Raw genomic sequence first — 22,293 nt, forward strand, 5'->3', positions numbered from 1 at the left:
CCAGAAAGCAAATTCCTCCTTACTTGCTGAGCATGGCTGAAGAAACTTGGAATTATTATATGGGAAAACAAGTAAAGTAAACCTAGTTTTGAACAAATGTGTGCAACTCCTGAAACAGATACAATATAAATCTCTTTCAAAATCAAATCGGTATTAGAGAAAACAAATCTGATTTCACATTCTGATTCTGCACATCAGGAGATACTTCGGCAAAAGGGAGAGGGACGGCTGCTCGCTGGATAACCCAGAACCACGGCAGCCAAGGCTTTGCCCAGGCACTGCCCTCTCTCCCCTCTTTTATTTGGTCCTTCAACCTCTCTTCACTTTAGCAACAGGAAGCTTCTCCACTTTAAGGTCTGAAGTTACGCCTATGGCAGAAGTAAAACAACACTGCTGAGCACAAAAATGCTTTATGAGTATGAAACTTGCAATAACCTAAGATTTCTTCTTTTCAAACAAAGCCAGGATAAGATAGTTAAGCATTCCTGTGCACGTCAAAAAGATTTACTTAAAACTGTTTTTCATAATACATTTATCAGACCTCAGGCCTAGTCCAGGGAAAGACATGAAAAGGGGTAAAACCACAGGCTCAGTAAGTATCAGACCTTCTGAATGTCTCAGGGAATTTAACAGGTATTTTAACACGAGAACTTGGAATGCATCAGCAAAAAGTCCTCTATTGTCAATACACAAATGGCCCAAAGTCCTCTTTTTGAACAGAAAAAAAAATCCTAAAGCCACCTGTGAAGAAAAAGACTAGTAGTGGAATTTTAATATCTGAACTGCACTGACAACAGTTGATTAGGATAACTTTACATGACTTTATTTAACAAAACCATATATTTACAGTTGAAAAAAGTTCCAGTTTGATACACATATCTAAACAAAACAAATGTGGTAACTATGTAATAACCCAATTTAAACATGATGTACAGGAGATGAACCAGCACTTCTCTATATATCATTCTTGGTTTAAAACATTCAAAAATAGGCTGTTACAAGGTACCTTATTTCCCCAAATGAAATTGTTTACTAAATGAAATAACATTAATGATTGACTGCAGATTGAAGTTGCAAAACTGCTTTATTATAAAGTGCAGATTGTAAAGAATCCCAAAGCTGGTTAGAGTTTTCTGGTTTCTCTGATCTGCTGCACGTACAGTGATACTTTTCATGTATGGCAGCAGTTTTATTTTTCTTTAAACCCATGAAGAAAAGAAAGTTTGCTTGATGGGGACATCTGCTTCATGAAAGAAAATCTCATGCATCTTGTTACAGATACTTTGAAGTACCTGAACAATAAAATTGTCAATTTTTTTACGCAATTCCCTGAATTTCTTAAAGAAGATTTCTGTTCTAGCTAATTAAGAGATTTGGTATACTGCGAGAAACTTGAAAAGCTCAGTGGCAAGAAATTCTATGCCATTACTACTCAGCTCTGTTTTTATCAAAATTCAAGCATTACCTTCAAATCAAGTTATTGAGAAGTTGAAATAATTGCATGTTTAGGCAGGTGAATTTTTTCACATGTATTTTGTTTGAAAACAAACTGTGCAAAGCTCCTTATTGCATTGCTGTTTCTTCATTAAAGAACATACCTTATATACACAAAGAAATCATTTAGAAAATATATACAACTTCTAAGAACAGATCAAATCACAAAACAAAGTAATTACATTTGCAAGTAACAAACAGTGCACAAGTGTTGCAGCAGGCCTTTTCCCCACAACTATGCCCACTGTCACTGTTACATTCAACATCTTATTGAGAAGAGAAAAAGAACAGGCTGTGATGGCTGCCAAGATACCTAGTAGCTAAAAAATGCCTTTTTTAACCAGACAAATGAGCCACGCTTGTAGACTTGCTTTAAAAGAAAATACAAATGTAGTTGCAATGAAGACGTAAATCACAAAGCCAGTTACAGTACCACCTAAACATGTGTATTGAGGAAAAAGTGATCTCTGTGTTCAATAAACCGTTTAAAAGCATAGTGCAAATGTTTCGGATGGTAGGCCTCTCATATTCTTCATGGAAAGGCATATTTGTTGTAGTAATAGAAAAAGTAATGTTAAAAAACACTTACTGACCTTCCTGCTTTCTATTGCACTTCAAAGCAATGGAGCATACAAGTACCAGTCATTGGAGGGCAAATTCTGTACAAATTCTCAGTGAGTGAACATGTTTCCTGTCACATCTTAAAGTCTATTTTCAGTAAGTGATGACCTAGGTGATGCCTCGTGGAGGAATTAAGATGACCAACAAAAACCACATCCATTACATCAGCTACACAAAGTGGACAGGAGAAGAGGTCAATGAGGTATCAGACTTGCAGGCTGCATTTGCATTACACATCTTTCGAAGTCTCACCAGGGAATCTTGTTCTAACGCTTCTTAATATTACAATCAAATTATCCCTCACAGAAATAACGTCTGTACCAAAGGACAGTGTTTTGATTATGTCCCACAGTTATTATGTTGAGTTGAGCAGTGTGCAACTATTCTTCTTGCTTTTATTCAGACAATGCCAAAATAATCAGCATAAACCAGCTGAAGAGCACTGGGAAACCGCTGACCATACAGCTGGAGGATTTAGTAATGCCTGTTCACAGTTAACACAAATATTGCTTCAGTTACATTTCCCTTTTCAATGATCATCATTAGTATAAAATAGGTTTTACACTATGCACTGAACATTCTTGTAAATCAGAGGCACTCATGATTTGCCCTTCAAGATTCACCTGAATGCAGAGAAGATCTCAGACGTATGAGGGATTTATGTAACAGCAGTTTGCTGCCGCTGTAGCTCGCTCTCATGTATTAGAGGTCAGATAGAACACTCAGAAATCACAGCTTGTACTTATCCTGATGGTGTCTGGCACAATTCCCAATAAACTTCTTTCACTTGTCACTCTATGGATCAGCTCCACATAACTTTCCCACTGTGGCAGCAGCAGCAGCTTCAGGAGATTCCACAAAACCTTTTCTTTTCAGCAGCAACACTGGCAAACATTAACTGCTCCCCTACAACCCTTCCTCCTTAGTTCTGCCAGTGAGCAAAGCTGGTTTAAAGTAGCTATCAAAATTGCTTTTAACCATTTCTCAGTATCTGCTAAGCCCACTTTTATCTCCATGACTGGACACATGGCACATGAGTAAGTAGCTGGTAGGTAAGAACATCCTGAAACAGCAGTGCCCCAGGAGCGGGACAGATGGAAACATGCATTTAGTAGCATGTGACCTTGGCTTTAAACAGAGGAAAGAGAGCACAATTGGGAAATGATGCCACCTTAATGCTAGGACCCTCTTGGTGAGTTTGGAGTCTATGAAATTTCCTCCATATGCATCCAGATTGGAAAAATAAATTTCCAAGGCATCTTGAAAAATAATTAGTTTTGCACTGCTAGTTTGACTTCTCTCCCAAGCTTACTTTCTCCTTAACTTTTTCTTATTAAAGAAAGGAATGTACTTCTATGTCTACATGATTTCTTTGGTAAATGGGACCCATAGCCTACAAAATCAGAAGCATTTCTAAAGAAATGGTCCTTGTATCATTTAAAATTCCAGCACCAGTTATCTAAAATCCAGATCCAGCTACTGTTACAGGTATTGAAAATATATCCTGCCTAAGGATGAAACGGGAATACCTGTCAAAGCAACCAACATTGCTGAATGTCCAGTCTTTTAAAACATCTAAGAAAAAAATTTAGAAAACCCCAAACCCTTGATATTATTTTGTTTCACTGCCCTCATCAGAAGTACAGAATGTGTAATGCTCTCCACAGCTTATGCTCATACCACTAAAAGTTTAAGGCTAAGCCTAGGTTTAATTTATAAGGGGTTTATACCCTAATTTCCTTTCTGCCTTTTTTTTTCTTCCACTCCTCCTCCTCATTTTTCTTCTCTCCCCCTTAAGGCTATTCTACTACTAAATATAACTGAACTAACACTTTGATTTGCAGGCTCATACATGTCAAACAGTAATCAATACTTTTGCCACTTTAGTTCATTTCCTGGGAGTCACTGGAGGCAAACCCAACATTAACGTTTGAGTGAAGGACTTCCTTTTTCCATTTCCCGGTTATCTTTCTGCAGAGCAGCCAGTATCTAGACATTTCAAGAAATGAGAGAAAAGAAAAGCATTAGATTTAAAAAAATTACTCAATAATTAATTCCAAAGAGCAATATTATTTTAACTATCAAATGTAATTAAATTTAGATGATCTCTCCATTGACAAGAGACCTCTCCCATAAGTCCTTGTGACATGGTGGATAGAAACAGATTTAACAAAGGTTTAAACTCCATCTCCCCCAATACACGCTTTTGAAGCCTGTTATTTGGCGTACTTGGCAGAATAGGACCCCTATCTCTCCTTCCCCACGAGGGAAGCAGCAGCAGGCTGGGAATTTATTTGGAACACAATCCTCACGCACACATTACACGTTCAAGGAAGGTGAGACAACTGAACAACCCGTGGAGCCACTCTTGCTCTGAAGGTTAGAAATCCTCATCTTGAAGAGAAAGTTGACAATCCTCAGCATTTACAGGCACTGCTAGCCCAGGAAAGAACCAGAAACACCCAGCTGCAGCTGAATTGTCCCAACCACTCCATTTAACAGCACCACAGTTTAACATCACCTTTCGCTTTCTCTGCAAAAAAGCAATTGGATAAAATGGGCAGAGCTCTATTAGGAAAGAGTCACAGAGTGGGCTGTATTGCTGCTTTGAACAAAGAAGAAGAAAAAAAAGAGGCAGTTTCCACTCTCCAAAATGAATGCCTGCCTACAGCCACTTAATGATTTCCACATTCAGATGACACATATTTTTTTCTTCAAGCTGGAATTTAGCTGAAATTACAATGAAACAATTTCTGAAATCACATGCTAAATCCCAATAAAGAAGTCAGAGATGAAATCACTTCTGTAGAGCCCAGTATCAGGCAGAGTAGAGATCTTCAAGATCAAATTGAGTGTATGATACGTGTCCTGACAAACTGTCATCTTCTCCCAAAGAGTGGATTTCTGCTTTTAAGTATCAAGTTGTAATGTCGCCAGCAGCCTTTGTAATTAATACCGTTTCAAAGTTGTGAAACTTTTTACTTCATAAATTTCACTCAATATTTCAATTTTGAATGTTGACTGAGTTCTCCCTTTCCACAGATTAAACTGAGGGAAACCACTCATCTCAGTGTATGCTAAAAGCATGGAGTGAGCTACACAGTCCTAGTTACCCATAAAATCAAACACTAGCTCTGATAAAACATTCTTCCAGATGTTGCCAAACCCCATTTTCATGAGTACAGTAAAATCATCAGTTACCAAAGACTGACATCCTCTTTACCTGAGCCCATTTTTTGTTTCTACTTTGCATCTGAATGGCAGCAATGGATGTGAAGAATTCTTCCGAAGGCAAGTCCTCTGGTAGCTTTGTTAAAAACTGAGCTATATGAATGAAGTCCATTTTGGTCAAAATATCCTCAAAAAGTTTTAGTATTCCCAACGCTGTACGGAATAAGAACTCTTCTCCATCACGGCAGAACACATCCCAGACACGACAAGCCAAGTCTAGTGGCAAAGATTTGCTGTACAATGTGAATATCCTGAAAGACAGAACAAAATTTTCACAGTTACTGGACAAGAAGTCTTGGATACTCACAGCAGTACACACACATCAGTAAGTTTGAGGCTTCTCAAATATTTGTAACTGAATATTCCTTTTTATATTTCAGAAGTACATCTAAGTTGCAGCACACCAATCCATGAAACAACATAGAACTGTACAACCATTAAGGCATGGTCTCTAAGTTAGATCTTTTTGGATCATAACAGAAGAAACAATATACATGGTTGTACAACAAGCATGTAATGACCACGGCTATAATTAAATGCCTATTTAAGCATCACTTAAGAGCTGAGAATCGATGCAGTTTTAGTTGCAAAAACTCTAAAAGGCAGGACCTTAAGACAAACTGCAGTGGGAATTTTGTGGTTCAGATAAAGGAGATGAGTAAAATTAACTCTTGTGTTCCAGGCTTGATTGACTAGCAATAATAATAAGTAATAATAGCATGAGTTTTGGAGGAAGGATCAGCTTGAACTCCCTTGAGTTGAGAGAAACAGGCAAGGCAGGATGTCCAGGTGTATGCAGGTGTAGATGGTGATAAGTGGCTCAGTGCACCTGCAGGGATGTTATCCTTGAAGAGCTTTCTCTCCTGGGGTAATACCAGAAACAACAGCCTACTCCCAGCTCATAAAACTCTAGCCTCATAAAAAACCATGAGCACGTTTCTTCCTTCACCAAAATGCTGACAGCCTTGCAGCCAGTAACAAAAAATTGCTCCTTCCTCTCTCCTTTATTCAACATCTCGCTGCACAGCAGAGCGGGAGCACTGGGGCCAACCATGACCTAATGGCAAGCAATGAGAATTGTTTCCTGGGATCATTTAACAGTATATAAGGGGAAAGAGTCACAGTGGCCTTTTCCTTCAGAATTCAGAAATAACTTTTCCACAGATGCCCTGCACAAAAACCGCTGTAAAACTGCAAAGAATTCTCTCCCCGGCAGAGGTCAGCAGAGGCTCAAATTTCAATCAAACCTTCCCACAGCTCTTATAAAAAAACTCCTTTTCAGGTATGCTGAATGAACAGTAGTTTTCATGTACTTAAAACTGCCCTCTATCCCCTCCAATTTTTTATTTGGGAAATCTGGATTCACATTAAAAAGATAAAATGGAACAGATATACACACACATATATAGGTATAGAATATGAAGTAATGTATTTTCACAGCAAAGTCCAATAATCAAAGGTTGTCTGCATATTATGCTTTTTACTATATAAAAATTATTTGAATGATGTGCTGTTAAGTATATGGCTTCTGCGTGAATCATCACAATTTAGAAAAAAGTGAAAATATATTAATTTTATTAATATCCTGATGAAACTAACATGAAACTAAACGAACTGATGAAACTAAACTTGCACAAATTCAGGTAACAAGTGAATTTCAGGTTTAGGATTTTACTGGTTTTCCTATTTTTACATCTCATTGCAATCTTCTTAAAACAAGTGGAAACATTTTCAATCCTGTTCTCCAAAAAGCTAAGTCAAAATTATAAAAATAAATTAACAGAAAGTGTAGGTCTGGGATGAAAAGCCCATACACTTGTTCTTGTTCACCATATACACGTGGTGGTGTAAAAAGAGCACAACACACACTCTTTGGGTTCCTGGCCAATCCTGCACTGCAGACTTCATTTACTTTATACACTCTTTCAATCTTTTTGTACAGTCACACACCATATAAAAGCATACTGCCACAGAATACCTACATGGCAGAATTAAGACTTTTCTCTGTACACACACACACAGAGGAAATAGCATGAGGTTTTCAATTTAAAAGGAACAGCGTAATAGGAAGCAATTCAACTGAGTCTTTTCCTGGTCCTGCTACCAAGTATCAGTCAAACACCCAGCCAGAAACAAGTCCTGGCTAAAGATAAGTAACAATGCCAACTTTATGGACCTGTTTTTATTCACAAAAGCCATTATTCTGCCACGATTCAGACCTCACCTGAATAACCCATTTGTATTACATCTCCAACTCTGCAGAAAATTAACTGTCAAAAGAAAGAACTATTTATCAGAACTCTTCTTTTGTACAAAAGGATTTACTTGCATCAAAAAAACTGTCACATCAAGTCAGTTATTTGTCATTGAGCTCTTCATAGTTTGGAAGGACGCACCATTTGCAGGAACTTAACAAGGCAATTAACTTTCATTAATATTTGCATGGAATTGATGCATCAAGCCCTAATAGCAGAGACTGGACCCCTTAGAATAAGCAGTGAAAGGTCAGTAGGAATCACTGCTTAGAACAGATAGAGTATTTCATCCCTTCAAACATTTCCTACTGAAAGACATTTTTATTAGACATCTGAGCTACTGGTCTGAAGCTCAGCTGGAATTTACTGGAGTAATAAAGCAGCTGCCAGACTGAGGCAGTTCCAGCAGCATCTTTCAGCAGCACTGGCACACTCCTTGCACATGACCTGCTGTTGCTGTACTGTGGGGTGATTTCTGTCTGCAGCTCTCTTCCTACCCACTCTAGAGATGAGACAACACAGCTAACTCACATAGAGATGTCCAGTGTCAAAGCAATGCAGGTGCAGGCTCCTGGCCTCTTTCTGTTTGGAAGAGGAAGAAAAGCAGCACCAGATACTCCTGCTGCTCCCTGGCCCTGTTTCTGAGGAAAGTGTACTTTGAGGTAGATTCATGAAGTCCTGGCTGGTTTGCTGCTCACAGCGAAAGCATATGACCATAAAGTCATCAAGAAAGCAAAGCAGTGCTACCACAATAATCATAAGCTCCATGCTTCTTTCCTTTGCTTTTTCTTCCCCCCTCTCCTTTTTCTCTTTTCTTTCTAATTAAAAAGTCTTTATAAGATATTAGCAAGAGCAGTGCAAACAGGTAGGTCACATTTTGGACTGGCAACTCACACACAACACTGATGCAAATCAGATCTCATGTGTTCTTGCACTACACATTCCTTTCCCATGTCTAAATTTTAAAATCATTACAGTCTAAAAAGAAGTGTTTACTTCATTTCTTATTTGGAAAAAAGAAAAGTAAATATTATTTAATATAAAATGCTGGCTGCAAGAGAGCATTTTTTGGGGGCATGGACTATGCTTTTCTCAAAGTCACAGAAAGCAAACTTACACATACTTTACTGGAAGTGCCAACAAAGTGGATTGGACCTTTATCCTAACAAGCACATGGTGTCAATAAAAAGTTCGTGTTCATGGAGCACTATCACAGTCCATGTAATACTAAAGAACCACTGATCAATCCATCAGTACAAACACAGCCCTTGGCTATAATTATTGTCAAAATCATTTTCCTGAGTAGGGATAAAGAGGTGTTTGCATAGCAGCAGCAGGCCATAAATAGACAGCATGTGTCCTTGGCAAATCCACATTCTACTCTGCTCACAAGAGCCTGCAGAACATCAGCTGACAGAATGAGAGGCCAAAACTGGACTGTTCAGACACACTATTTCCCCTCTGTTCCTTGCTAACCTGACTGCACATTGCTCTTTACGTTTTTTTCACACTTGATCCCCTTTATACTCACCAAAAAAAGTAAAACCCTGTATAGTTTTTGAATTCTTTCAACAAGATTTATCATTTGGAGTTTGGGCTTAAAGCACATGGGTCCTTTTTAAATGAGATGCCTTACTTGTGGCAGGTATCCCCTGATAATCATGGGGATAATCATCCCCTGATAATCATCTCACAGTACCTTTAATTAAACTATTCAGTCCTTGGAGCTTTCTCATCACAGAAGGCAGCAGTGGAACTAAAAATGGTGGGGGGTTCTCCTTCCCTAAGTCCTCTACCAGTTCCAAGAAAACCTGCACAGCTGGGCCCACCTACAGTATTTCTTTTTCTTGGAACATATCCCTTCATAAATTATTTAAGCACACAAATTTTACTGCTGTTCCCTGCAGCACAGGTTACAGGAAGAGGCACAAAGCAGACTAGTTGTCTCCACTGTAATTGTGGCAGGAGCAGGAAGGTTTCCCAGCAACTGGTCTGTGCAGCACTGGCTACTGGAGCCTCCCAGAGGCTGGCACCAGCTGAGATTTACTGCAGACATGCCCGCACAGTAACCACACCAGCCACTGGAATAGCAGCAGGCATCCCTTTGAAACTCAGAACAAATTTAATTTAAATAAAAATAATGTTAGAGCAAGGCTGTTTCACAGAGATTTTTACCTACAAGCAACAAGTCTGCCTACTCAAAGCGATGCTGTACCACATTCTTCCCTGACTTTAAGAGCCACACTCTTAGTGACAATTTAAAGAAAAAAAACACTAAATCTGCTTCTTACAGGATCCAAGTATTTTGAAGTAGAAAGTATGTATATGTATGTACACACACACATATTAATACATTTAGATATAGATTTAAGTAAAATATGAACATTTTACATAAATACAACCTGCACTAACGAAATTGAGGACAGAGCAATATAAGCTGTGTAGTTCAAGTTAAGTGTGAAGAAGTTTAATACAGACAGTATCAGTCTGTCTCAAACAGCCTACATTCCTGTGCAGGACCAGTGTTGTAACTCTCTAGGGATAGGAAGGAACACAGTAAATTGTCCTTGAAATTAAAATAAACAGCTTGAATATGGATGCAGGTAGTCAGTAAGAAATGTTAATTGTCAGCTCACTGATACAAAGACTTTGAGAAGCACCATCCACAGTCACTCCTCACTGAAGTCTTCTTCAAGTGCTCTTAACAACATCCACAGAGGTAACGAAAGGGGGACCCGATAAGCCTCAAGACTTCAATAACACTTAGACACAGACTTCATAACTTCAGTTCTTCACTCACTTCATTCCGTCATTTTTTCTTTTTGTTTTCTTTTGTTTTTGTTTGGCTTTTTCCCAATACATGTACTAAGAGAGAACAACTAATCACATAATATTTACTCAAGAAAATACAATAAAGAGTATTTTATTAAAGCAAAATTGCTGAAGGGAATGTAAACCTTCAACCTTCTGTCAAAAAAGTATTTTTTTTTTCTAAATATCAGATTTCTAATATTGTTTCTCAGGATTTCTTCCTTACAATGTAAAGTTAGGAAATAGCAAAATATTAACATGCCTGTACCACAAGGATGCTCAATTTTGGTTTCTCCTACATAGCAATCACATTATTCATGACAGCATCATATCCAACTATGTACCATAGAATACCCTGAGTTGGAAAGGACCCACAAAGATTACTGAGTCCAATTCCTGGTCCTGCAGAGGAACCACCCTGAGAATCACATCGTGTGCCTGTGAGCATTGTCTGAAAGCTTCTTGAACTCTGCCCTGCCAGCCTTGGTGCTCTGACCACTGCCTTGGGGAGCCTGTTCCAGTGCCCAGCCACCCTCTGGGAAGAACAATCTTTTCCTAATATTTAACTTGAATCTTCCCTGACACAGCTTCATGCACTGTTACCACAGCTCAGAGATCAGTGTCTGCCCCTCCTCCTCCCCTCACAGGGAAGCTGTAACTGCAATGAGGTTTCCCTCAGTCTCCTCCAGGCTGGACAGACCAAGGGACCTCAGCTACTCCTCAAACAGCTTCCTTTTAAGGCCTTTCACCATTTTTTAAATACTCTCCTTCGGACACTCTCTAACAGTTAACTATGTTTCTTATATTGTGGTGCCCAAAACTGCCCTCAGCACTCCAGGTGAGGTCTGCCCAGAGCAGAGCAGGACAATCCTGTCCCTTGCCCAGCTGGTGATGCTGTCCCTGATGCCCCCCAGGACAGGGCTGGCACTGCTGGCTCATGTTCAACTTGCCACTGACTATCCAGGACCACAAGTTTCTTTCCATGGTGTTGCTTTCCAGCATATCATTCCCCAGTCTATCTACATGTCCAGGATTTCCTCATCCCATCTGCAGAATCTGGATAGGTTACTGTGAGACATGGTATCAAAATCTTTACTGAAGTCTAAAAATATCACATCTATCCAGCTAAGTGGGTAACCTTGTCATAAAAGGAAATTAAGTTTGTGAAGCAGGACTTTCACCTCATGAACCTGTGCTGGCTGTGCCATCCTCCAGGTGTCTTTCAATATGTCCCAGAATAACCTTCTCCATAATTTTACCAGTCACTGTAGTGACTCTGACAGGCCTTCAGTTTTCAGACACACCCTTCCTGATAATCAGGACAATGTTTTCCAGCATCCAGACAAATGGAACCTCTCCAGATTCCCAAGACTGTTCAAAAATCATTGAGAGAGGTCTCATGATGGTATCAGCCAGCTCTTGGATGAATGCCATCGGGTCCCATAGACCATCAGGCTGGAGCAGCAAATCCCACACAAGTTCAGGGTCGATGGAAGTTTATCATCCTCACAGCTGGTCTTCCAGCTCAGGGCTCTGGGACCCCCAAAGCACATCATCACGGTTAAAAACAAAGTGAAGACAGCATTAAATATCTCTTCCTTGTCTGTGTCCATGCTGCTAAGGTGACTAGCCTCATCATCTGCCAGGCTGATGTAATTTCTGGACTGCTACTGACATTATTGTCCATTAAAATTACAATAACCTGGTGATTTCAGTGTTGTCTACCCAGTTACTCTCCCACATGTTCATAGTCATCTTATTCTGATGTCCCTTTTATTCAATTGCTTTCTCCACACACAGGCTTTCACAACACTGAGGCAATACAATTTCAACATCTTTCCTCTTATAACGGAACACACCAGCCTCTGCTCTTTATCTTCTCTTTTACCTTATCCTAGTACTATTTCTATTCTCTGTGCACAGGTCTACTTCAGTTTAATATTCTCAGGCTTCAGTCATAAAATCATTCTCATGGGGAAAAATGAGCCAATTTGTGTTATAACCCCCAACGATTCCCCTACACATGATGCTTTAAAATTTAATCCTAGTGTAACAGCCAAATCATAAAAAGCCCATGTTACACCACCCTCTGTGCAACAAGCATATGCAAACCACGCAAATCAAGCAAAGGCAGCACGAGAAGTCCATTTGGAGATAAACTGACAACGGATGTTAAGGACAAGAAGGGCTTTCCTGCATCAGCAGAGAAAAAAACAGACTCAGGAAAACGTGAGACCACTGCTGAACACAGCAAGGAACTTGGTGACAAAGAACAGGCAGACAGCTGGGGTACTCACTGCCACTTTCATTTCAGTCTTTACTGAGACTTGCCTTTAGGAATCTCAGGTCTTCCAGACCAGTAGAAAAGCCCAGTATAAGGAAACCCTACCCCAGCTGGAGGATGATCATATTAGGGAATATTTAAATAAACTGGGCATATACAAGTGTGTGGGGAAACTGTCTAGTGTTATTGTGAGGCTCAATTATCTTTGAATCATCTCCAGTGATCAGGAGAAGTTCCTGAGAACCTGAAGGAAACAAATGTCACTCCTGTCTTCAAGAGACAGGATCCAGGGAACTACAGGCTGGTCAGCTTCATCTCCATCTCTGAGAAAGTAATGTAAGAAAAATCCTGGACATTATTTAACAGAATATTATGGGCAAAAAGGTGATTGCAAGAAGTCAGGATGGATTTATGGAACCAAAATCATGCCCAACCAGACTTGATAAGACAACTTAGCCAATGGGACGACTGGCTTGGTGGAAGAGGGAAGAGAAATGGACATTGTGTATCTTGATGTTAGCACGGGTTTCAGCACTGTATCCCATAAAACCCTTGTTGATGAACCAATGAAGTATGGATTAGATAGACAGTGAGGTGGACTGAAAACTGGCTGGAACTGTCAAGCTCAGAAGGTTGTAATTTAGTGGCATGAAGTATAGCTTTGAGCCAATCCACTGGCAGTGTACTCCAGGGTTTGGTACGCATCCAACACTTTTAAATGTCTTCATTAAGGATGCAGATGATGCGTTAGACTGTGCCCACAGCACGTTTGCAGGTGACACAAAACTGGGAGAGGTTGCTGAGCTAAGAGGAGTCCCATGAAGTTAGTTCAGCAAAAGGGAAATGCCAAGTCCTGCACATGGGTGGGTAGGAAGTAAGCCCAGGTACAAGCTGGGAACTGAACTGTCTGGAAAGCAGCTTTGCAGAAAAGGACAGGGAGGTTCTGGTGGACACCAAGCTGAATGTAAGCCAGCAATGTGCCTTTGTAGCAAAGACTGTTCACAAACTTCTCGGCTGCAGAAGAAACACCGCTGCCAGCATGCCAAGGCAGGTCATCCATCTACTCAGCACTGACAAGCCAGCTCTGGGCTTCCCAGGACAAGAGAGACATGCTTATACTGGAGCAAGTCCAGCTCACCACGAATGTGATGAAAGGCTTGGACATGTGACACACAGGGAGACGCTGAGCAGGCTGGTTCTGTTTAGCTGGGAGAAGAGATAGCTTGGACCTAAATATCTAAAAACACTTGATAGGAGGATGAAAACAAGACAGAACTAGACTTTCCCTGGTTGTATCCACTTAAAGGACAAGAGCCAACAAGCACGAAATGAAATACAGGAAATTCCATTTTAAACATAAGAAAATAAAAATCTCATTAACCAGAAGGGTGGTTGAACACTGGAACTGAGTTGCATGAAGAGACTGTGTAGTGTTGTTCCTTGAAGATATTCAAAACCCAACTGGACAAGGTCCTGAGCAAGCTGCTCTAATTGACTGTGCTTTGAGCAGTGGGTTTAGATTAGATGAGCTCAGAGGACTTTTCCAATACCTCAGAAATTCAATGATCCTATGAAAATTAATGCATTCAAACTTTGAGCTTGTATTGGACTAATATACTTTAAATGTGTTTTTGTCTAAGAGATAGGCAACATGAGTACTACCAATTAGACTAACTAGGTCTTCCAGATCAGGGTACTGCCAGAGATGTTCAGGTAAAATCGTATTAACATCACAAATATTTTCCAAAAGAACAGCTTATTAATCTCAGGAAAAAATCCTGCTGTTACCAGCAAGCATTTATTCTTTTACCTAAGGTATTCATCAGATACATGAGAAGAGAAGAAATTGGCAACAGTGTAAGGACAAACCAATTTTTCACAAAAAATACTGCATGTCATCCCAAAACTGACAAGAAAGTCTTGCTGAAAAGAGGCTTCTTAACTTCCTCAAACCAAGGCCTGATAGGCACAAATGCAAGTACTCAATCTGGAGTGCATAATACCTCACCGAAATTTGGCAGAAGTGTAAATAAGATCATTGGTTTTTTCCCCTCTAAGGAAAATGTTCTGATTATACTAGAACTTAAAGGGAAGACAGTTTCATTTAATAAAAATACACAAATTGCTCATCTGCTGAGTGGAATAGCTTTTCTGTAGCTTTGAGTTTTATGTTGTACAAATGTTTTAATTACACTTTTCCTGATCTGTGAAGGATAAAGTACACATTTCAAATGCAAGACTGGGAATATTTTCTGAATAGACAACCCTGGTACTCACCTGCTCATGTAGCAGACAAATTTTCTCAGAAAATCAATCCAAACAGGCACTAAATACAGATGAATAGTGCTATCCAGCAGTATTTTAAAATGAACTTCCAATTTAACACAAGTACAGTAATAAAACTTAGGCTAATGTTAAACAACACAGAAGTATATGGGAATGAACTGGATTGACAAGTCAAGTACTGAACAAAAAATAAAGCCTTTATCTTAGAAGGATACTAAACCAGGTAATTCCAATTTTGTCATGAATACTGACACGGAGCTGTATGTCACACAAACTGGCAATTACACTTTCAGTGTCTTACCAATCAATTAGATAGATGTCTGGAGTTAAGTTATTTTTTTTGAAGTGGGCAAATAACTTTGGCAGATTTTCTTCAAAGAATACCTCAAATGCAGCAAAGTAAGTCAACATCTGGGAAAATATAACAGGGAGAAAACAAGCAGTTAGCTGTGTTATTAACAAGCTTAAATGTATTATCTATTGTAGGATTAACACTCTTCAAAAACAGGATCAATGAATTTCATGATACTATAAAAAGTTAAGTATTTATATAAAGGCATAATCTGCAAGCACTAAGAATTTAGGATCCGCTTTATACAGGATTCTCATACTCAACAATGTAACATTTGCTTTGGGTCTTGGCCAGCTTCCTTTGGAAAGAAAAATACCAGCAGGAGAGAAGCTTTTTGCTGATTTCTCAAAATAATTATAACAGAATGGTGTTTTATGCTTGTGCCTGTAATTTAATATTATACTGAATAAAATTCAAGACCCAGTGGAACATAGTGAAATTCAAAACTAAAAAAATGTTAATACTCCACAGCAACAGTGAAGAGTCCAGTATATTCCAGTCATAAGTCACATTCTAATATCAAAACTATTCTAAGAGTCTACTACCAACATAATACCATATATTCTACATTTAGATAATAAGTATTTCTTTTGCAAAAAGGAAGACACAAGTTTCACACAAAAAATTCAAAGACTGGGGCAAAAAATCTGTGCAAGAGAAACAGTCTGTAACTCTCTAACATCATAACCCCCGAACTGCATTGTTTTTAACCTAAAGACTTTTATGCTATTTTAAACTTTGAATATTTAGTCAAATTTCGTAACAGAGAGCAAGTTAAAAATAAATCTTTGAATTCAAGTAAGAGTTAAAAACCAAAGGAATTTTAATCACCCTCCCTAATACTACAGAGAAAAAAGTTAAGCAAAGTCCTTTAATGATTCAGTAATACAAATCCCAACAAAAGCAATAAGAAAAGGCTGTGATTTCTTCAAAGTATGAGTTGCAACAACATATTTCTCTCCAAAACATCGCAACAGTAAAGAGAAAAGGAATCCTTTTGGAGACCTCTGTGTGAAATCCTTTTAAAGGACCAAAAGTTCATTTCCAAGGGTTTTTTTAATGTCCTTACAGAACTATTTCCCATTTCCTCTGACTGAAGTGACAGATGGTGGACTACTTTCATTAACAGTGACGAACACCTGAGCCTGTTAGTCAGTATAAGGCTTTAAGTCAATCAAAGATGGGTGTGGGCTAGAAAAATAACTGAAGTTACTGAAATCTCTGAACCTGAGAAACAGGTTCATGCCAAACATGACACCAGAAATCCAAGAACCCACTTTAGAGAACTGTACCCCTGAAACAGCCTGTCAGTGTGGATTTTTAAATGCATGAAATCCAAGCATCTATGAGACCTGTGAGTATAAATGAAGCAGGTAATGCATCAGACAGTCCTACTTTCAAAATAATCTGCTGGCACCACTGTAAGACAGTTCTACTGAAGTTCCTACTTTCAAAAAGTACTGTAGAGGCAGGATCTTACACATAACTGCTACAGTCATTTATATTGACAGCATTGTGGGCAGCAGTACAAGTAGCTATTTTGATGAAATCCATATTCAACAAGACATTTCCTTCGTGATAATGAAAAAATCAGTATCGTTTAATAAAATTGACTAACAAAAGAAGTCAAGATAAACCTGTATAAATTACTACTATTCACACAACAATTTATGCTGGTATTATTTTTTTATTAATTTACTATACAACAAATCGGCATTTGCTTATTCAGCTGACACAAAAAGATGAGGGTAGACTGCAGATTAGTATTTTCACCATAGAAAGCAAAAACTGTTTCACTTCAAGTGTCACTAGTCCCTTTAATATATTAGATGACATTTTCCTTGTAATGTTAAATCATGGGTTTGCTTTCATGACATTAATATTTCATATGTCAACATCTCTGCCCTCTGTAAGCACACATTTATCCCATAGTCCCTATTTGGCCAGGCTAACAAAACTGAACAGCACTATCTGAAAGAATTGCAAACCCCACTAGCTCAGCTAAAAAAATATTTATCTTATTCTGTCCAATTCAATTCCAAAGCCATCTTCACCAAAACCATATTTACACACTGAATGCATGAGCATGTCCTCTTTTTCGAAGCACTGTTATGGAGGTAGCTGATACTGCTCCTAGCAATGCTGTTTGCCCTGTGGCACATCTTCCCATGGTATTTACAATTGATGAAATTTAGGGACTGAACAGGGAATACTTTTCAAGCAGGAATACTATTTCAAGCAGGAATACTAATGATAGTGTTTCTAGAGTCTACTTTTTAAGCAACAACAGTGACTGCTGTCATCACCCTTTCCCTTGCTTTATTTCTTGCATTTGAACTCTTAAGATGCAGAGCCTATTTCCAAAATGCTAAGAGGTAAGTGAGAAAGAAATACAGAATGCCATATATTTTACACAAAATTACCTTTGAAGCAAATTAAAACCACATTTGAGAAGATGTGTCTTATTCTGCTAGTGTACCTGCTGACATGGAATTTTAGAGACTCCAGGGAAAAGCACGCAATAGGCTCCCAATAAAAACTTGAGGGGTCAGAGGTTTCTTTCTCTGAAAAGAAGCCTCTAGGACTCAAACACAGCTGCTACAGAAGATATGGAAAACCTGGTTCTCCCTGCAACAGTCTGTTTTTAGCAACCTATTAGCCTATGATAAAAAGTACTTTCAAGACATTTATATTAAGGTGTTTTCAGCTTTCAACTGCAGCACTGTTGAAAACCACCTACAGTAATATTCTCATAACTATTCTGTGAGCATCACAGAATAGCTACTCAACAATTTCATTCACATGTCTTGTTCAAAAAGGTTGATGGGGTGATCTTTGGTTGGGTTTAACTTTTGTGAGGGATTCTGCATATGTGTGTTGGGGTGGAGTTTTTTTGTTTATAAAGTAAAACAAAAGTGTGTTTGTTTAAAGTAAATTCTGATTTCTTTTCCAAGCTGCTGAAATAATCAATTTTTATTTTTTTAAACTTTTCCGACACATTATCCACAGCATGTTGATTTCATCTGTAGGTTTTTTGCATACTTACAAGGCCATGGTCCACACGGAAAAATGCCATCTGACAGGGCTTATTTAAAAGGTTAGAAAAAGCAATGAAGGCATCTGCAGTATCCAAGTTCAAGATCAATACAGCTGCTATGAATGACATGCCCTGCACCTGAAGAAAGGAGAAATGTTACCCTTTAGCAGTAACTATATTATATTGGCTCATTTTGTCCTTGTGTTCATTAGTGTTTGATGCACTCACTGAGCTGCTGCGTCCTGAGAAATGTTCAGAAAAGCAGGATTTTTTTAACCCATGTGCCCCTTGATATCACATGTTCAGTGCACAGACGCTAGCAATTCCCATGTTGCTTTCTTTCAAAGACTCCAAGCTGAACTCCTACGACAGGCTAGGTTGACAACACTTTCAAATATAAAAAAATAAAGATTTTTTTTTGAAGAATAAGGTGTTTTGAAGTAATCCCTTTTCTCCTAGGGATGGGTCATCTAGATTCTTATTTGTGGAAAGCTGGACTTTGAGTCCTAGTGACAAAGCCTGTACTTTTGTTTTTCAATAAATTACCAGTAGTTAAAGAAAACTGCACTGATTCATTTGATAAACAAAACCATTTTAAGATTATACTCGTTTCATTTACCATAAGCTCATGATATTGTTTCCCTTTCTCTGCAAGGTCTGTTGTGGAATGCAGGCAAACATCTCTCACCCTGAGGGTGCAGTACTGCCATTGGAGTCATGTGGAGCAAGGTGTGACTGCCATTCCTGCAAACCTGAGGAACGAGCTCCTTCCCAACACAACAGGTTGTTGCTGTGCCACATAAAGCACAGCAGCAGATCTGCCCTTTGTCTCATTTCCCAGCACTCATGTTCAGCAGCTCTTGCCAAGCATTATTATTGAAGTAGGAACATACCCTCTCTACAGCTGCCTTGTCTAAAACTGCTCCTGAAAAAAGAATAAGCCTCTCTGTATAACCCTGCTCTGCATACAGAGACTAAATCAAATCTACTCAGTTCTCTCATAATCACTACTTCAAACACTATGACTGAGCTCATGTAGCTTCAATGGGCATTGCTTTAGAGACTGGTCCAGAAACTCACAGTGCAAAGGCACAGAAATGCAAATCATTTCAATTCAACAGCAGTCTCAGTAAGACTGATACTAACAATAAGGACATAACTACACCTTGTCTTTGATTCCAATTTTGAAATTATGTACTTTTCAGTACAAATGTGAGTTTTTAAATTACTTAACCTATAGAAAGCTTAAATCCAGCAAAATTAATGTTATAGATGCTTCTCAAGCATGCACTGGAATAGAAAAAAAAGCAAACATAACCCTCCCTCCCAAACCATTTAACACTGGTCTAAATATGACTGATTAATAAAATCCTTCCTCCCCCTAAAAAATATCTCCCTCCCCACCCCTGAAAAAATAAATTCTTCACTTACATAGCCTACATCAGGTCTGTAACAAGTATAGGCTCCTAAAATACTGTGCAACGTGTCATGGTAGGGGCCACCCTATAATTAAACAAAAAGAGCACAATACATCTGATTATACAACAAGCGTGTTAAAAAAACTTCAGTGCTACAGATGGTCTCTATTACTATTGAGAAAGGACACACTTTCCCACTGTAGCTCAGAACAGCTGAACTATTCCAAATAATTTTGGCTTTAACAGAATGAAACAACTCTCCAAACCCCATTTATTACAGATACATACAGTTCATCCAATACATTGATTACATATTAAATACTTATACAATAGGAATGCAAGCCTAAGAGATTCCTTACAGCTCAGCAGCACTTTGGCAATAGTGCCAAGAAAGTAGAGCAATAATGCAAACCACATAATTGTCTCTGAGACTGGAGGCAAAAGTCACCCACAAACAAAACAGTCAAAACAACAATATGCCATAACACAGAAAGAGCATATTGAGAAGGACATGTACAGCTAAAAATAATTCCACATTGCTGACTATTAACAGCTGCCATATCTTGCACTGAGTACTGTAACTGACTGAGAATTTCCAAAGGGAAAATTTTTTTTGCCTAAAAATGTTGATTTATCACAATCTAAATCTTTTACAGGGCTGCTGAAATCTGTGCATAGAAGGACAAAATTTGATTAAATTGAGTCACTAAAGCATACCAAAACCATCCAAGGTAAATCAGTTTTGCATCAAACAAAAAAAGGCCAACTTTGTTTGAGATGTCCTCTCTCACTGTATATTTATAACCAGCAGTGTTGATTCACTGACTTTGGAGCACTCACTTCAACAGACAGAAACCAGCATGAACTAGGTTAGATAAATCACATTGATTACCAGTTTGGGGTTTTGCATGCATCTTGATGTTACTCTCCTCTAGATTATTTCTAGTTTTCCAAAATCTCTAGGAACTTTATCCTCTCAAGATGTGTGCTCCTTCAGAACTCAACAGTCTGTTCCAACCAAGGGACAGGCCGGATTATGCAAACTTAATTTCCCTGAGATGTCAAGACAAAACATAACATTGCTTACTTGTTGGAATATACAGAGACTAGGAAAAGTTCTTGAGATATCCAGTTTTATTAACTCCAAGCTTGCTTCTCTGTCAGCTGCAGAAAACCCAGCATCTGCAAAAGCCAAAGTTACTACATTTATTACAAAGGTCAGTGTACACTCGCTCTTGTTTTTATTTTCCAGTAAGGTTTACCTTTTGCACAGTTCATTTATTTTGAGGTAAATGCTAGGGAATAAAGCTACACACAGAACAATTCCTCAGATTCAGCAGACAGGCTAAGCAGAAATTAAGTCCTGACCAAGAGCAATCCTACAGTGCCCACTGGCCCTCAGTATGTTTGGAAGCAAAGCTGGGAAAGATGCAGGGCAAGGCAGGTCAGGCACTTCTCCTGTATCTGCTGACAGATCATTGAACAGATACAAGCCTGTTACCTTGTGACCCCCCTCACCTCCAACAAGGCTTCCCAGTGGATCCTGAAGCAGCTGCCTCTGTGGAAAAGCTGTGGTGGAAGAGGGAAGTTCTAAAGTGCCACCTATCTCTACTACTGTGAAAGCTCTCCCTTCAGATTCATGTTTATTTAGTCTTTGTAGATCTTGTTACTAACACTGTAATACACTCTCCATAACTGAAACACATGTCATCCCAAGTGTATTTCTATAACATTAGTCTTCTTTCTATAACATCAAGGTGTCTTATTGGGATTATGTCTGCTCTGCATAGTTGGGAATTACCTACTGCTGTTTACTGAGCAAGCTGTCACTAGACAATGCTTGTATCAATCACATGAGCACCTACACTCCAGAAAATGAAGCTCAAGAGGAAGGTGGAAACATACTAAGGTACTACTAAACATACTAACAAGATGTTATCTTAAGATATAAACAGTCTTAAAGGAACAAAGTGGGAATTTCCAATCAAAAATATTTTTCTGCTGATAAATGCCAGTATGTTTGTTCTCCTTTCTTTTTCTCTGCTCAGCATAATCATTTACTGAAGGCAAGTTCAATCATTTGCATGTAGCTTCATAATCTCTCAAAATCAGTCAGCTCTTCCAATTAATTAGTAAATCTCAAACACTCTGTCTGCAACAACAAAAACTACTGCTCTCTGAAACACACCAATGACTTGAGCTCAAAGCTGCAATAAAGGATTAAATGCAATTTTCTGCTCTAACCTGAGTTGCAATCCCAAAGCTATAGATGCAGAAAAGTATTTTAGTTGCAATTCAAATGATAATCCCCAAACTAGTATTTGTAGTTTTCCTACAAATTTGCATCAAAATAAGAACTGTACCCAGAGACTGTTTATAAAAAAAAACCCGAACAAGTGTGTTTTGTACAACAGCAGAATTTCATTGAGCAAAATACAGCTATCCCTTGCTTTCACAAAAAGACATTTTCTTTTTACCAGAACACAACTTTATAGCTCATTTTT

At 38.6% G+C, this 22,293-nt stretch overlaps 1 protein-coding gene across 1 annotated transcript in view; it reads right to left on the minus strand.

The window, feature by feature from the left end:
* Positions 1–801: 801 nt before the first annotated feature.
* TBC1D14 (TBC1 domain family member 14) overlaps positions 802–22,293 on the minus strand; it is a 62,694-nt gene continuing 41,202 nt past the window's right edge. The window contains exons 9-14 of the mRNA XM_066317233.1: positions 20,877–20,971; positions 19,803–19,874; positions 18,381–18,509; positions 15,284–15,393; positions 5,339–5,597; positions 802–4,104 (exon numbers count right to left, since the gene is read on the minus strand). Of these exons, the coding sequence (XP_066173330.1) occupies positions 4,039–4,104; positions 5,339–5,597; positions 15,284–15,393; positions 18,381–18,509; positions 19,803–19,874; positions 20,877–20,971 (731 nt within the window). The 3' untranslated portion in view covers positions 802–4,038. The remainder of the gene's footprint in view (positions 4,105–5,338; positions 5,598–15,283; positions 15,394–18,380; positions 18,510–19,802; positions 19,875–20,876; positions 20,972–22,293) is intronic.

Source organism: Sylvia atricapilla, chromosome 4 (genome assembly GCF_009819655.1).
Source record: "Sylvia atricapilla isolate bSylAtr1 chromosome 4, bSylAtr1.pri, whole genome shotgun sequence".
Lineage (NCBI taxonomy): Eukaryota > Metazoa > Chordata > Aves > Passeriformes > Sylviidae > Sylvia > Sylvia atricapilla.